This window comes from Arachis hypogaea, chromosome 10 (assembly GCF_003086295.3).
Source record: "Arachis hypogaea cultivar Tifrunner chromosome 10, arahy.Tifrunner.gnm2.J5K5, whole genome shotgun sequence".
NCBI lineage: Eukaryota > Viridiplantae > Streptophyta > Magnoliopsida > Fabales > Fabaceae > Arachis > Arachis hypogaea.
The window spans coordinates 4,939,044-4,957,016 of NC_092045.1; the positions used below are offsets into that span (position 1 = coordinate 4,939,044).

At 22.8% G+C, this 17,973-nt stretch overlaps 1 protein-coding gene across 6 annotated transcripts; it reads right to left on the reverse strand.

The window, feature by feature from the left end:
* Positions 1–1,653: 1,653 nt before the first annotated feature.
* On the reverse strand, positions 1,654–17,459 carry LOC112714811 (MADS-box protein JOINTLESS). 6 transcript variants are annotated; one of them, XM_025766486.3, is made up of 10 exons: positions 17,071–17,459; positions 16,715–16,862; positions 7,880–8,065; positions 5,731–5,812; positions 5,578–5,615; positions 3,171–3,270; positions 2,835–2,876; positions 2,643–2,681; positions 2,501–2,554; positions 1,654–1,913 (listed from the first exon to the last, which is right to left on the reverse strand). In XM_025766486.3, the coding sequence occupies exons 3-9, from the start codon at positions 8,059–8,061 to the stop codon at positions 2,528–2,530; spliced, it is 510 nt and encodes a 169-aa protein (XP_025622271.1). In that variant the 5' UTR covers positions 8,062–8,065; positions 16,715–16,862; positions 17,071–17,459; the 3' UTR covers positions 1,654–1,913; positions 2,501–2,527. The 6 variants fall into 6 exon arrangements, with proteins under 6 accessions (XP_025622271.1, XP_072060579.1, XP_072060580.1 ...); XM_072204478.1 differs by having other exon boundaries at positions 16,806–16,862; positions 17,071–17,457; XM_072204479.1 differs by lacking the exons at positions 16,715–16,862; positions 17,071–17,459 and adding exons at positions 8,231–8,333; positions 8,514–8,580.
* Positions 17,460–17,973: the final 514 nt, after the last annotated feature.

Here is a 17,973-nt window from a genome sequence, read left to right on the forward strand (position 1 = left end):
ATAATTGTTGAATTTAGGGAGACTATGATAAAGCACTTTGAAATAACGGATATGGATTTGATGTTTTACTTTTTTGGCATTGAAGTAGCTCAAAAAGATGATAAAATCTTCATTTCATAGAAAAATATGCAAATGATATTTTGAAAAAATTTCAAATGGAGCACTCAAAATCAGTTCCTACTTCGGTCAAAGAGAAATTCAAGTTGATGAGAGAAGATAAAGGAAGAGCAGTAAATCCTACATATTACAAAAGCTTGATTGGAAGTTGAGGTACTTAATTGCAACCAGACTAGATATTGTATTTGGAGTTGGTTTGCCTAGCAGATTTATGGAGGAGCCTTGTACCAACTATTTGCAAGCGGCAAAACAGATTTTTCGATATATCGAAGGTACTTTAAATGATGGTATTTATTATGAAAATACTAATGAAGTGAATCTTGTCGGTTACACTGATAGTGACTGGACTGGAGATATAGAAACAAAAAAAAGTACTTCAGGGTCTGCACTTCATCTTGGTTTTAGTACAATTTCATGATCTTTAAAGAAACAACCACTAGTTGCTCTTTCTACAGCAGTAGCAAGTTGTGCAACACAAGCAGTTTGACTAAAAAGAATTTTTGAGAAATTGAACGAAAAACAAAGAGCTCCAACAAATCAGCTATTGCATTTGCAAAAATCCTATGTTCTATGAAAGATCGAAAGCATATTAATATTCGATTTCACAAAATTAGAGAGTTGGTGAATGAAAAAGAAGTTTTGATTGAGTACTGTCCCACTTCCATTAAAAATCAAATTGCAGATATCTTTACAAAGCTATTGAAAACATAATTATTTTATAAGGAGGAGTGTTAGGGGCCAGCACTTTTGTTAAATTCTGGCTCGCACTTAACTATCAAAAGGAAATTGAATGATTCTATACTATTAGATACAATTTCACACCATTAAAAATATCATTAATAACTAATTGATGACTAAAAATTATAAAAATATGTTGGTTTCTATCTTATTCCTTTTATAAGTTGAAGAAAATACTTGAAATAATTAATTTTACAAACTTGATTTAAAGAAGACAATGTTAATAATTAAATTAACTTGCAAAAATCATTCCCCACTATTATATATAAAAGTTTAGTCAAAATTTGGTCAAAAATTAAAGGAAGTAAAATTTGCAATGACTATGAGAAACAACTAAAAAAATTACAAAGAATCATGGTAAAATATATTCAAAGATTTACAGCTGGATAACTTTTAATAATACATATGACAAGTTGAGTTTCTTCTACAATTTTCAATAAATTACCGCGCTTATATCCAAGTTTAACTATTAAGCTTTATTACAAATTGTTTTATTTTGAACCACTAAATATAACTATAAATAGACGGTGTATCTATTTCTTATATTTAATATCTCTATATGAACTAAAGAATGTTTAGTATTTATTTTAAAAAAAAAAATTTATTGTTTTGAGTTTTAGTAAATTTGAAAAATAAAAAATATAATAGTATTATTTATGTGAATAAATAATTTTAAAAGTCAATATAAACTATAAAGTAGGTATTTTACTTTCACAAAAGTATATGGTTTTATTTTAAATTAGTTTGCTAAGCTATCATGCATGCAACAAATAAATAAATAAATTAAGCCACACTCCATCTGTTAAGACATTTAATTGAAAAAAAAAAGATAGTTTAACTTCTTATCGACATAGATAATTACATTAAACAGACAATATAGACAAGTATGGTCAGTGACACCATTTCATTTGGATCAAATTATTGAAAGTAAAATATATAAAATACAAAATACATGTTATTAAAGTTCAGCTGAGTTTGTCATTGGAGAAGCCATGGAAGACAAAACACAGCTCCCAAGCACTTTTTCATTATATTTATAGACAAAGATGGACAATTTCCTGCAACATAAAATAAGATCACAAATGAGAGCATAAACGAATTTTTTTTAAAAAAATAAATAATTTAATTATTTTATTTATTAAAATATATAATTTATAATATATTTATTAATTTATTCACATATTGATTTATCTTGTTTACCGTGTAAATAAAATAATTATGAATGTATTTGTAAACGAGATATATTTATAGTTATATCGTTTACATTATGAATGATACATGTGTATTACTATTGAAAAAATTACAATTAAAATAATATCAATTTTATTCATTTGAGTACTAATTTAAATGAGTTAATTCTTAAAAAAATTAATATTATTTTAATTATATTTTTTAATAATATTATATATATTTTATTCACAATATAAATAAGATACATTTATATGTAAATGAGATATATTTATAATTATTTTATTTATACAGTAAATAAAATAAATTAATATAAAATAAATAAATAAATACGCTATAAATTATATTTTTAATAAATAAAATAATTAAATTATTTATTTATAAAAAATCCTGCATAAACACATTAAAAAATAAAATATAATTTGAATACACGGCAGAAAGACAATTAATGTATAACCTGTAAATTGATGATAACTATTTCAACTCATGCTTGTTCTTTTTCATCAACAATCTACAATATAAAAATGATAGTATTAGAAATAGAAATTAAACAATGAATAATAATTTGAACAACCAAAAATTAATTATAGTCTTTTTACCTGCAGCAATTTCTTATTCTCTTGCATTAGATCCACTCCCTACATGAATACGGAGGATGAACATTATTGATGGAATGATGCTTAGCATGTTAACTATATAAAGGAATATGACCTTTCACTTGGTAAATAGACAAGTTATAAATTGTTTTTTTAAAAGATACATTTATGGATAGTAATAATAGTTATTAAAACCTTTTTTGCGAGGACAGTGATGTCATTTGCCATTCTTTCATCCTGAAATAAACAAAAAATATTTCTTTATATACTAAGAACATGTACATAATTATTATTGTTGCAAAAATTAAATAATATATTTAGATATATTAAAAAATTAAAAATATTTTTGTATATAATTTTTAGCTAAAATAACTATTATTAATAATATTTATCTATAAAAATATTTTTGATTATTTATAAAAATTTATTTTAAATTATTTAATTAAAATATAAAATATTTATTATTTTAATTAATTTTTTATATTAATTAAAATACAAAATACATGAATGTATATAAAAGTTAAAAATTACCTTAGCTTTTAAAACGCGGGTCAGACCTTTGAGTAGACGTTCTTCAAGTTTCATTAGTTCTTGAAATTTTAATTCTTGAAGCTCTTCTCCATTTAACTGCCTGATAATAATAATTAATTATACTAACTGCCTGATAATAACAATTCATGATAGGTTGATATATATCAATAATTGAATTTGATTTATGTATTTTAAATTTTTAAAATTTTTTAAACACGAATCGGAGAGTTCGATTTACATACTTAAACACAAAAAATTATCACATTAAAATATAATACTCATCTTACTTCTATATCTAAATTTTTTAGCCAGCATTTGCCCTCTTTCACTGCAAATAGAGACGAGTTAGATAAAATATTAAAAAGAGGTTAAAAATATTTACACAATAAAGTAAGATTAAAATAAAATTTTAATGAGAGTTAAACTAAAATTTACATATCATTTATATATAAAAAATTAAAATTAGGAGGACTATCACCCTTCTTTCCTACCACCTAGCTCCGCCCGACTTTCTAGAAAAAAAAAAAAAGAAAGCTCAGAACGACTTATTCAATGCAATGAGCGTCTTTGCCGACATTGAAGCAGAATGTCATTCAAGAACGAAGGTCCACAAGAAAAAAATTTCGCTCTCCTTTCCTTTCTTGCTCTCTCTTTTACAGTTTACTCAAGAAACGAAGTTCCAAGAAATACAATTTTTAGCATCACCTTCATTTTCGAAGTACAACCAAAATCAAATGGACAGGTAGCTTGTTATATTTCAATCTTTTTTTTTTCATATATTTATATCTCTTCCTATCTATTTAGGTTGAACGGAGAAAGTTTTCATTTCAAAAAACAATTTTTTAGTTGGATATCCAAAAAATACTACAATACTGATTAATACCACCAATACCAAAATTTACCAATAAATGCTTTTGGATCTTTTGGTGATGACAAAGTTAAAAAACATTAATAAAACGAAAAGAGTACGTAAAGGGTACCTAAAGATAATAAAATTGTAAAAAAATAATAAAAAATAAAAATAAAAAATTTTAATAATTATTAATTGATTAAAAATTATTTTACAATTTTATTGTCTTTAGAAATTCTTTCCATTTTATTAAACATTATTGGTATCTTTACAATTATGTTTGAGACATCAAATTCTCAACTGTACTTAATTCTATTTTTTTTAAGAAATATTTAAGTGTACCAGAAGTACCAGTGTACTAATTATTTTAATCGTTGATCTGAATTATAAAAAATATATATAATATATTTATTAAAATCAACGGTTAAAATAACTGGTGCACCGAATATTTTTTATTTTTTGTGTCTTAAAAGATAAATTTGCTTTATCTTTCAGGTTAAAAAGACTGAGTTTTATTTTAAAAAACCAGTATTCAATAAAGGACGATAGGTTTTTGATTTGGCTGCATCCAAGTTCTTTGAAAAAACAACAAAATAATGATCACTATCATGGAACGATTCGTCGTTCTTCTAAAATTTGGTTTGATAAAATTTTTATTTTTTTTTAAAGTAGTTTATAAAAATTATCTTTTAAAAGATAAATTTTTAAAAACTGTAACACTTCGTTTGATAAAATTAAATTAAAAATAATTTTTAATAAGTACAATCACCACAATTATATTTAGTAAAACAATTTTTTAAACTTAAAAAAATTATAATAAACATATTTATAACGAAGAATAATTTATTTTTTTAAATTCTTTAAAATTTTATATAATATTTTAAAATAAATAATTCATAATAAACATAAATATAATAAATAAATTTTTTATATTTTAAATTTAAAATTTTATATAAGTATCATAAAAATTTATTTTATCCTAAAAATCATCATTAAAAATACTAAATTATCTAGCTCAAATTTTAAAGACTAATAGTTTAAATATATATTTGATTGTACTAATATAAATAAAATTTTCATTAGTCAATAATAAAATTTGTATATAATCCAATGTTAGTACTAGATATATCTATTATCCATCTATATATATTTTTGTACTAATTACGTTAATTATCCACCTAAAATTATTATATATTAATAATTATGTACTCTTTTTGTACTAATTTAATATTTTTAAATTATTTTTTTACTATAAATACTTTCCCTCTAAATAAGTGAATGTAATATTGATTCTATTTTTCAAATTATAATTATAAATTAACATATGAGAAAAAATAATTATTTTTTAAAAAATATCAAGTAACTAATATTTTTCATTATATTTATTTTATATTTGAGTCAACAATCAATTTCTCATTCTTTTGTACTAAAAATAATTGAGTAAAATTTTAAATTTTTTTAATGATGATATTAATAATTTAATACATTTAAATATTCTCTTACTCTGAAACTATGTTTAAAAGTGAATAGTTAATTAAAAATGAGGATATACAGTACCTTAATTCATGAGTCTTATCTGCCACTTCATTGCGCATCTTGAAGCACATACACAAAGATATATAAATTCCATCAAATATTGTATGCTCTATAATACTTTTTATTATCTTAATTTTTTAGTGATAAATTGTTAATTGAAAGAGTACATCTTACTTGCAATTCCATTGGAGGGTGATATGATGATTTGTCGATGCTTGAATGCATATTTTTGTGCATTTCTACTACCTGTTCCACACTGAAAATATAACAGATAAAATTGATTTATTCATTTTATTTATTTTTCTTTTAAATGGAATTTAAATTTAAGATAAATTAATTTTTAGTTTATCAAATTATAAAAAAATTATTTCATGAAAGTCCCAATTAATAGTTATTTCAAGTAAAAATATTAAAATGCATAAATTTAACAAATAGGACATGCAAAAATAAATAAATTTTTATGATTGTGAAAAATTTGGGAATAATGAAGCTTTTAATTTTATAAGTTTACTTAATATAATACATATTACATGTAATTATTAGTAGCTTTACATTTATACGTTCAAATATTGCTAATTCAATCATTTCATTATAACTATATATGATCATTAATGTTAATTATTTGTGTGAGAATTGGAATAATATGATCAGGTAATTTTTTTTATAAAAAAAACTATGTACATACAAAAAAATAATTACTAAATTCATTATTATATATTTGTATATAAATATATTTTTTAAAATTTATTTTCAATATGTATTATGTATTTCAATAATATTTTATACGAATAATTAATTTAGTAATTAGCTTTTTGTGTATATGTAGATATTGTTTTATATACACTTAAAAGTTATATATTACATTGATTTAAATATTATATCATATTATATTATATATTTATATATATCAAATAATTTGGGTTAATATGATATTTTGTAACTATACTTTATGATATGCAGATAATCGGTTCATCATTTAATTCTAAAAAAAAATCTTATAAAATTTTCAGCAAGATGCAAATTTAATCTACAACAGTGTGAAAAATTGAAAATATCCTCATATAAGTAGTATATCATAAAAATAAAATTTATACACTACTCAACCTAATAACCCTTTTTTTGACATTGAATTTTATCAATCTAAGTAGTATTAAATAAAAAAAACAAAACGAATTTTTCCATATCTGTCCTATATATAATAGAAATTGAAATCATTTTGATGTACAATTTTTTTGTTATTAAAATGTATTTTAATATATATTTATTAAAAAAAACTTCTTTTTCTACTTTTAAAATTTGAAATTTAAAGTTTTTTTTCTAGGATAAAAAGTATTTACATTTTGATTAATTTAATACATAAATATTTAATAGATAAAAGGTGAGTTAATAGACATATTATTATTTATTGATAGGCTATGTGTGTATATAATGACGTTCAGCTGTTGTGATTATGTGTGGTCTTTTATAGAAGTTGTATAATATATTAATATATAAATATCAGAAATTTTAGTATTTTTAGTAATTTTAATCATTAGTATAAATATTAAATTATTTCTAATAAATAAATTTTATTAATTTATAGGTGCAAATTTTAAAAAATATGAATGTAAATTATATTGGTTCATTTATATAAAATTTTGATAAATATATATGTAAATTATATATTTTTTGTATATAAATATTTATAAATACGATGTAAATTATTACTCATTAAGTGCCGATCCAACATAATAATATTTGCTTGTCACTTGCATTGCTCTATAAATAAAATAATTGATCAAATTCGTTCGTGAAAGATTATTCGTTTTTCAAATTGGTTCCTAAAATTTTTTTAATTAAATTTATTTTTTAAAAATTTTAAGTTAATTACATTAATTTTTCTACCATTTTCTTTATTTATGGTGTCAAAATTTGCTAATATAGTATATCAAATGGCACCACAATATATATTAATTGACTGTTAACATAATAAGTTTACAAAATTAGATCAAATCAAAATTTAATTGAGAGGAGAATCTAAATTTAGAGTTGATTTGATATAATTTCGTAAACTTATTATGTTAACTGCCCATTTGAATTAATAAGTGTGTGTTGGATATCACTTAACGTGTCATATCAACAAATTCTATATATGTTATTAGCAATGGAAGTAACACAGGACTAACAGTACTAATTTAAAATTTGTGAAAGGTAAATTTGATTAAAATTTTTTTCAAAAATTCATTTAAACAACAAATAATTTTTTAGGATAATTTGACCATTTATTCTCTATAAATATTTTAATATAAAAAAATTGGAAAAAAAAAAGATAAAGGAGAGAAACCTTGAACTAGAGTGTTGGAAGAGTTTGCCAGTAGCAGAAAAGACAAGGAGCGCCACCTCTGCATCACACAGAGTTGAAAGCTCCCCGGCCTTCTTGAACAGACTTCTTCTCCTCTTTGAAAAAGCCACCTGCCTTGCTGCTATGTTCTCTATCTTCTTTATTTCTATCTTATGTTTCGTCATATTTCTACAAACACATCAGACACACAAATTAATAATTAATTAAGGACAAAATTATTAGTTTTAATTTCTATGTAGAGAACAAGATACAAATAATAATAATAATATTATGATAGAATATGATGCAAAAAATTTGATTGAAACTAGCGTGCTATGATAAAAAGTGGGAAACCTTGAAGGTGAAAGAGGGGTTATAAGATCGGAACACCACGTTGTAAAGGGTGTCAATATATATATGCATGACTAGGAAGAAACGAGAATCTTAAAAAGGAAGCCTGTTGAGAGAGAGGGGAAAAAAATCGAAAAAGAATTATCTTCCAAAAGAATAAAAGATAAGATTTCTTCGTATTTGGAATATGCACAGAAAGAAAGAAGAAATAAAGGTGCCTCCTCTTAGCAAGAATATTTAAGCCATTCCGTTTGATAAAATGGAAAGAAAGGGGTAATAAAAAAACCAGGGGTTGAACACTTGAACTCCAATCGTTACCAATCACACACGCCTATGCAAATGGGAGGATTTTTTTTAAGTGATTTTATAATATTTAATATTTTATATATTCGAGTATGTGTGTGTGTTTTTTTTATAAATTTTTAAATAAATAATTATACATAATAAAAAAACGAATCAAATATGTTAGCTATGTAAGATATATATAAGTTGGCCACATCTCATTCTGCAAAATTTTTTTATTAATTGGCTGATTTTATGAGAGTCTCCTTTGGTACTTTCAGATAATCAGAACTTATTTTTAATATGGAAAGAGAGATAGTATTTTAATTGAATATTGATATTTAAAATGTATTATAATATTATAAAAATTATTTAATATATTTGTCATGTGTTTAACACGTTTTTATGTGTTAATTTTCTATCAAAAAAATTTACACATTTATAATTATATCAAATACTCTTATTTTTAACAAAAACACTAATATTTTTTTTATAAAAAAAATTTAACCGATGATCACTTAGTTCTTTTTTTCTTTTTTAAGTATATTTTAGGATCCCTTGTGCATAAGTCGGTTAATTTTTCCCTTTATGGTCTGATAACCGATGCCAGCAAAGTAGTGGAGTATAAGTGAAAACTTTTTGGGCTGATTCTTGTCGGCTACTGTAGTGAGTGATAACAAATAACCAATGATAGCAAATTTGAATTAGTCCAATGCTCAATTTATTCATTTGTTTAAGTAAGTATCGAAATTTAAATTTTATATTATATATGTATTAATTTATTAACTAATAATAAAATTTTAAATAAAATTTAATTAAGTTCATGACAAATTATAAGTAAAAAGATATTGTAAACAATAAAAAAATAAATAACCAATGATAACACAAAAAAATAAAAAAATTCTCGAGATAATTATAAGGAGCATCCTTTTGAATAGTCATATTTAACTATATAAAACGAAAAAAAAATTAAGGAGCATCATGTTTTAATACATCTGTATTTTCTATTTTTAACTTAATAGCAGATCATTTTATTTTATTTGATCATTTTCTTGAAATATCAAAAATAGATTTAAAAAATAGTTTTATCTTCAATTGGAAGGCAACTCCTTTCGTCTTATTTTTTTGGTAATCAGATTGCTTCAGCATGCAAGTCCACTCAATATGGAACGTACTACACTGGCATGGCTGAAAATTGTAACACTTGGATTTTCTTTGCTCCTTGAGATATTATACAGTAAGAATAAGTAATAACACACTCCATAAGTCCATATGCAAAATTACGTTGCACAATGCAATTTATGATCTGCTGATAAAGATTATAAGATGTTTGAGAGAGAAATATTTATAAATTTTATTAATGTAAAATATTTTTAATTATATATTTATTTTTTTAAATAATTATTTATATAAATATCTAAAAAAAATTATTTTTATTAATATAATAATGTATAATTAGATATATGTATAAAATTACTTTATTATAATAATCCATCAAATTAAATTCTTAATTAATTCCACTAAATGTTAACATAACAAGTTAGATATTGAATGATATGTTTTGACTTATCACATAAACGGTTAATCTATTATGTATTTGATGAAATAAATTAATAATAATGACTAAAATAAAAACTTTTTAAATTTTATAAAAGCCAACAATAACAGATATTTTTTGTTTTTTATTGTATTTTCTAGTCTGATAATAAATTATTGTATGTATAAAATAAAATTCAAACTTTCAATACTTATTTAAATAAATTAGTAAATTAACTATTAAATTAACTCAATTTAGTTCATAGATTTTATTAAAAAAACTTATTTAAACTATGGTTTATGATTTTTGTTGGATAAGGCCATAAGGGTCTATCTTTTTTGTAGGAGAAAAGAGATAAGGACCTTTGGTTGGGTAGTTTGTTAGCGCTGCAGCCTGCAGCTTTTATATCTGAGGGGCACTGGCGCACTGCATCAGCCTATCACGTGATCCACCACGTGTTAAAAATAAACCGAATGCTCTTCTTACAAGTGTCGCCCATTTGAGTGCAACAATCAATCAATTAAAATGGCCAACCAATCATACTATTTTTGTTTTTGAGAGGAGAATAAGATAAAATAATAAAAATAAAATATAAAAAATAAAAATATAAAATTTAGTATTTTTTATTTTATTTAATAATAAAATAAAATAAATTATAAAAATTGAATTTATTTTTATTTTTTATTTTAAAAAAATATATATAATAAAAAATATAATTATAAAAATTAATTAAAAAATAAAAAATAAATTTTATCTTTTGTTAATATTTTGTGTTTTTCTAGTTAAAATAAATATAAAATATACTAATTTAATATCTTTAGACATTATATCTCTATTTATATTTTATCTACTTAAAACAATTTTGTATTTTTATGTCTTTGTATTAGTATTTCGTCTTTATAAACAAATACAATTTTACAGAACAAGTACAAATTTACAATACCATATCTCTCATAGAAATAAATATAATTTCCTGTAAGTTCTATCAATTATTGACAGTTTTTTTTAAGATTGACAGTTAACTAATAAATTATTATATATAAAATAAAATTTAAAATTTTAATACTTGCTTAAATAAATTAATAAATAAACTACTAAACTAATATAATTTAGTCATTGTAGACAAAATTAATCCAATTCTAAATTACCTCTCTTTGAGGGAAATAACTTATTCTAATGCAACCTGAAGGATAACCCTTACAAATCTCTCTACTTTTGAGTATATGAAATTAAGTTAGACCTATTAAATGGTACAAGAATTTGAAAGAATTTTTAATTTTAAATTACTTTAAAAGTTTGATTACAAAAACCTATTCCATACAATGATTTTAGAAAAAGATTTGAAATTGTTTAGCATTATATCTCACATCACATACTTGGGTGAAATTATCTTTTCTATTTAAGAATAAAAAAATACACATAATTACTAATTCGTATTAAAAAAGTATAAATTGAAGTGGATGGTTCTTTTAAATTTGTACGTATACTTTAAATAATTTTTACTTATAATTTATTTTTCTATTGAAAATATACCATAAAAAATAATATTTTTAAAAAGATATCACAAAATCAAATGAGTGTATGAAATAGTTATCTTTAAATTTTATTTTATTTTTAAACATTATATTATAATAAATTTAATTTTGATACAATGATAATATAAAAAATTTATGCAAACATCAAATTTAGATCATACATTTAGATGACTTTTTAAATCATGTATTTAAAAATTATTTTTACTGATATAATTATACTCAATTAGTTATTTGTGGAAAATTCTTTTGAAAATACACAAATTATTTTATAATTATTTTGAATTTTTAAAAATAATTTGTATCAATACTGTCCATGTGATTTTTGCTTGTTAAGAATTTTTATATAAAAAAATTTCGCTAGCTAATTAAAAAGCTAGAGACCATTCCACATACCAAACCAAAACTAATCTAGCTATTACTAGGAATTTAAAACATCCATCTCCCACACATCTCATCTCATAAGATATACTACTTCTTCTATCTTTAACACTATATTTTCATCTCCTATACATTAAAAGGAGAGAAGAACGTCATGAATATAATAAGTACAAAATCTATTATGAGATATACAATTTAAAATGAACAAACAATGTTTAAGAGTAAAAATACTACATAAATGTAGGGTGTGAAATACATTTTGAAATCACTTGATTTTTCACATGTCAAAGTTTTTAAATGAATAAAAATTTTGGTTGAACATTTGCATTTGTATACTCATCAAAATCCTCATGGACATTCTTCTAAGATTATCCAAGCATAAGATAGTTGTCAATACAAGATACAATGTTATACCCTGCACATTTTTTTGAAGAGTTCTGCCATACAACATCAAGGTGAGTAATAAACAGTAAAAAAATATACAACCTAAATACTTATTGTCACCTGTTCAATAATTCTCTTCTCATCTAACTTAAAGTTTTCCTATCTAAACAACAAAGATAGCATATTATATTTAAATTAGTAAAGGATATAGTCATATAGTACATAATTATAAACCGAATATTAAATAATATACTTTAGACAAAGTTACAACACTCTTATCTCTCTTAAAAAAAATTAACTTCTATCTCTAACATTAAATATCAATTATTTATTATTTTATAATAAAGAATTAAACATCAAAAGAAATTACAATATAAAAAATAAAATTATTTTAAAAATAATTTTAATAAATTTGATAGAAATAATATAAAAATAAGGAATTGAATATTCTTACGTGTGAATACATTTTTATTTGAGTACTTTAAATTTTATATTTTTGAGTTAGTATTATATTTCATTTTGTTATGTTAAACTCTTTTCTTTATATTATATTATATATATATATATATATATATATATATATTCTAATTTGATAATTTCAAAAATGTTATTATAATAAAAAATAATTTAATGATAACATAATTATTAAAATTATACTAATTTGATTTAATCTCAACTCATAATTATATTTATATTATAATTGTACTTCATCCTTATACTGTGTGATTTTTTATTATCCACATGCATTATAGTCATAAGTTTGATTATCAACAATAATTTACACAATTTTGATTACACAATCTTATTATGTCCAGTATGTATAGTACCTATACATATTATTATGAAAACATGATGCTTCATAACATTAAATACACGAGGTATACTCATAACTATGTCAAACAAGTATCTATCATATTGTTATGTTATCCTTGTAATATGAAAGCTAATTTTTGTAAGTAAAAAATAATTAAGAAGTTTTACCTGTAGTCCAAAATTTGTAATGAATATCATTTCTGCCTATATCAAGAAGGTGATTGTTGTGGTACTAAAAGTGTTTGTGTCTAACGTACTAAAAATAAAACAATTAAAAATTAATATTTAATTTTAAAAATATAAAAATAAATAATTATTAAATATTCAAAATTTATCATAAAAAATAAATTAAAAAAAGTTAAACGCTAAATTATAAATATCATAAAATTCACCTATCAAAAATTTCTGATACTAAAACTTCTTCGTACGAAAAGAAACACAGCTAAAATAAATCAAAATATATTAAACTGTACGATAACTTTAAATTTGATTGATAGAAATGTAGATCTTCCTTCCATTTGAATTGCAACTTATTTAATATTATACCAGATATAGTCAGATGACATATGTGTCGATGGATGAGTAACAAATTTTAGTGGTCTAATGGATGCTAAAAGTGACAACTATAATGTTATAAAAGATTGGAAAACAAATACACCATAATCCATTACGAGATTTTACAAGTCATCATCGAAAGCATTGAAGTAAAAAGATGAAAACCAAACAAAAATTGAATGAGTTTTGCAAAAAGAATAAAAAAAGGAAATTTCAAAACAGCCCTAATAGAGGGTTAAAATAGTGCATGATAAACTATATATTCTAATGATTTATACTATAAAATGTGAAGTGACTATATATATATATATAAATGTTAAAAAAAATCATAATTACATAATAAAAATATAAAATTTATTAAAAATAGGATTATTTTGTCTCTTCATGCTTAAACTTTTTTTTTTTGAAAAAATAATTTTATAATATATCATACAAAATCAAAATATATATTTACATGAAAAAATATATTAAAAATTAATTATTATTTATGTGTCTTATTTTATTAATTTAAATTTAAAAAAGTAATTTTATAACAATATTAAAACCGAATCTTCATTCAATCAATACAAGATATATAAAAATACAATACTAACTCATACTAACCTGAGTAAATATATAAATATATTCTATCACGCAAATTGAATCTACAAAATCTTGTACTATAAGGACATTGGAACCTGTCTTTTTTTTTTCTTTCATTAATTGAGTTTTGGATAAATATTCTTTTTTAGGTTGAATACAGAACAGATGTTCTAGCATTTATACTCAATTATTTCTCTATCAACTTTTCACATGCCATGTTAGTCATAGGAATTTTTACAGGGCACTATAAAATTTTTAATGAGTAAAAAATATACCTATCTTTATTCTGCACTGTATATGGCAACATAGATAGAGATACCTTTAATAACCCACCAAGTTCAATATATCCATTATCCATATCATGTTATATATATAAAAATAAAAGACTAAGTCGGTCGTTTGACTCATATAATTTCCAAAGGCCAACTCTTAGCCCGATTGTGTTGTCTCTGACAAAGACATCATGAAAATATTTTTTAACATAGATACCTTTAATAACCCACCAAGTTCAATATATATCCATTATCCATCATGTTTTATATAATATAAGACTAACTCAGTCATTTCACTCATAATTTCCAAAGGCTAATTGTTAGCTTGATTATGTTGTCTTTGACAAAAACATCATGAATCTTTTTTTGTAAAATATTTAGAATAAAAATATTTTAAAGATTATAGTTAAACTTAAAATAATTTTTTCTAACACCATATCTTCACTTAATTTTTGCAATCAATTTATTTCTAAAATTTTAATATTAATTAATAATTTAATACCAATTTTTCAATAAAACACGAGTAATAATGTTATGTTTATATTAAAATAAATGATTAAAATCAGTTGTAATATATTTATATATAAATAATTTAATTCATTTATAATGTATATTTTATACTTTAATAAATATTTTAATTAATAATTAATTTTAATATACATCTATTATAATTATATATTTGTTTTATTTTATGTTATTAATATTATTTAATTAAAAAAAACATTATGTATACAAACAAAAAGAAAGAATATAACGCAAAACTAACCTACTAATGATGATTATTTCCAAATTTAAATACTAGGAGATACTAATATATTATTATGTAAAGATTGATCTCAATATCAAATTTATGTTAAAACTTCAAACTATTTAACAGATTTATATTCATATCATTCTAAACAAAAGAAATGCACAAATTAGTTATCATAAACTATTGTTTATTAGAAGGCAAAGAAGAAAGTATTTTAATAATGGTGAAAACTCACGTTCAATTGTTTTCATTGTTTTCATGTGAAATTGATAATTAAGAATCATTAAATTATAATTTAATCAAATCTATCAAATTATTTAATAATTTTTAACTATTAACTTCACATCAAAATAAATACAATGTGTCTCTACCTTTAATAATAAATATAATTATAGCAACTATCAAATGACACAAAATACATATGCTTTCCAAGTATTTATAATTCTTTAGTTTCTTCATATTAGTTATTATTTCTATGTTAAAAAACATTATGAGCAATACTTGATATATTACTGCATAGCAATCATCTAATTAATTCAAGTAATTAATATGATATTTGAAGATAAAAATATGTGAACCTCTTTATTTTTTGCCAACTATATCGCTCTATATTTTCTATTTTATAATATTAAAATGTTATAGACTATGTAATTTAGCAAGAAGGAGAGACAATGAAAGAAACATGCTAGCTTGTTAATTATCTTGCCATAAAGATAAGAGGGGAAGGGGAAAAACTTTAAGGAAAAATAAGGAAGAAAATTATAACTAAGTCAGCAATATTTTTGAATACATGTTGAGCACACAGGAAAGACTCTCATCTTTTTATTTATTATTTATCTTGTAATAAGCTCTATTCTTATGATGTTGAGTTGTTTTTTTTAAATGATAATATATATGAACAAAGTCTAAAACTATTGAATATATTAAAGGATTTGTAATATATTAAGGTATTTAACAAAACTAGAAGAAGTCACCACCAACTTTGCAAATTAAAATAGTTTCAATTTCACTATGCACCTTATAAATAATATCCTTTATGTTCATATATCACTCCCACAAGGCAAACCGAACATTAAGTCATGATATATGTGAATATATATCATGTATATCCTTTAATTGCTCTACCATATCATCGTATGTTATGTTTTTCTTTGTATATAAAAAATTTTCTGTAGGATAAAAAATTGTTTATACTCATCTAGGCACTAAGTTAGTTGCTGTTATCTCTTAAACTATAAGATCTTTAGCTAGTGATGAGTTAGAAACACAAAAGAACATGATGAATATAGGAAAAAAAGAGAGCATAGATGGTGACTTTTGTAAAACTCTGAGTCTAAACATATAATAATGATACAGGTAGACATCACAGTACAAAGGGAAAGGAATATATAGAGGCACCTTGAGATACACCAAATATCTGAAGACACATACAGCTACTGTAGTTTTGCGGATTGGAGGTGAAATAAGAAGAGTAGCAAGTTGTATATACCATATACAGCGCAGTAGATCCACGGTTGAAGTCTATATATCTTTCTTCCTCATTTACCTGAACAAAAAATAAACAAATAAACAAATCTAAGAGCGGTAATTAGGGATAAATCAAAACTGGAGTTACACTCAGAGGGAAGACAGTGAAAAGAAGAAGATCGAACTTATGCACAAATATGTATTGAAACCTCAGATCCAAATCGGGAGTGCAGATCAGAAAATAATAAATAATTATTTTTAGCTGAAAGAGATAATAGAAACGTAACCTTGCAGAAGTTAGTAAAGTGAGACTCCGATCCCGTGAGCCAGATCTGAGAGAGGGAGTAGCGGCTGCTTCGTCCGAGAGAAGGATCGGAGATGAACATCGTCCTCAGGAATCACAGAAAAACTTAAAACACAGACGTTTTTGGTTATTTACTATTTAGAGAAGGAGATAGGTACAGGAGTTCCTTTTTTTTCTTTTTCTTTTTTTTTTTCTTCGACCAAAAAGGGATAAAAAAAATTTAAAAGCGAGGTAAGAGTGCAGCACAAGTCACAAGTGAAGGAAAAAGGGAACTTTGCTTAACACTGATGAAATCAGGTACGGACATTACTAATCCAAACCATGCGTAACATTGGAGCAGTGAGTGAGGGTAAGGAATGGTGGTAAGCCCGTAAGGGTGAGGGAGCGAGGGACGCACAAATAAGCTGTTCGTACTAATGACCATTTTCCATTATTTTTTATTTTTTTATTTTTGGAAACTCTTGAATTTTTTATTTTTTATCTTTACTTTCCTTTTCTGGGCTGCTTTGCTGGCACCTTCTAGCACCACACGAGATTCAGCATATGAAAATTCTTCCATCACTACAACAAATTTATTCTTCAATAAAAAGTGTGACTACAAGTCTAGAAGTGACGATTTTACTAAAAATTATGCTTATTTAATTATCGAGAGGTTTTAACCGAGATTACTTACGAAATGAGAGCATATTATATTATTATCAAAGACATCGCTTTTCAATATCAAAATTTATATTTTTAGCGATATAAAATTTTAGAGACATAAATAGATTATGTTTTTAAAATATATATTTCCAAATTAATTCTCTAATTTATTTATTTATACTTATAGGTATTAAGAAAATTCTAAATATACCAAAAAATACAGGATAAAATCCCAAATTATATA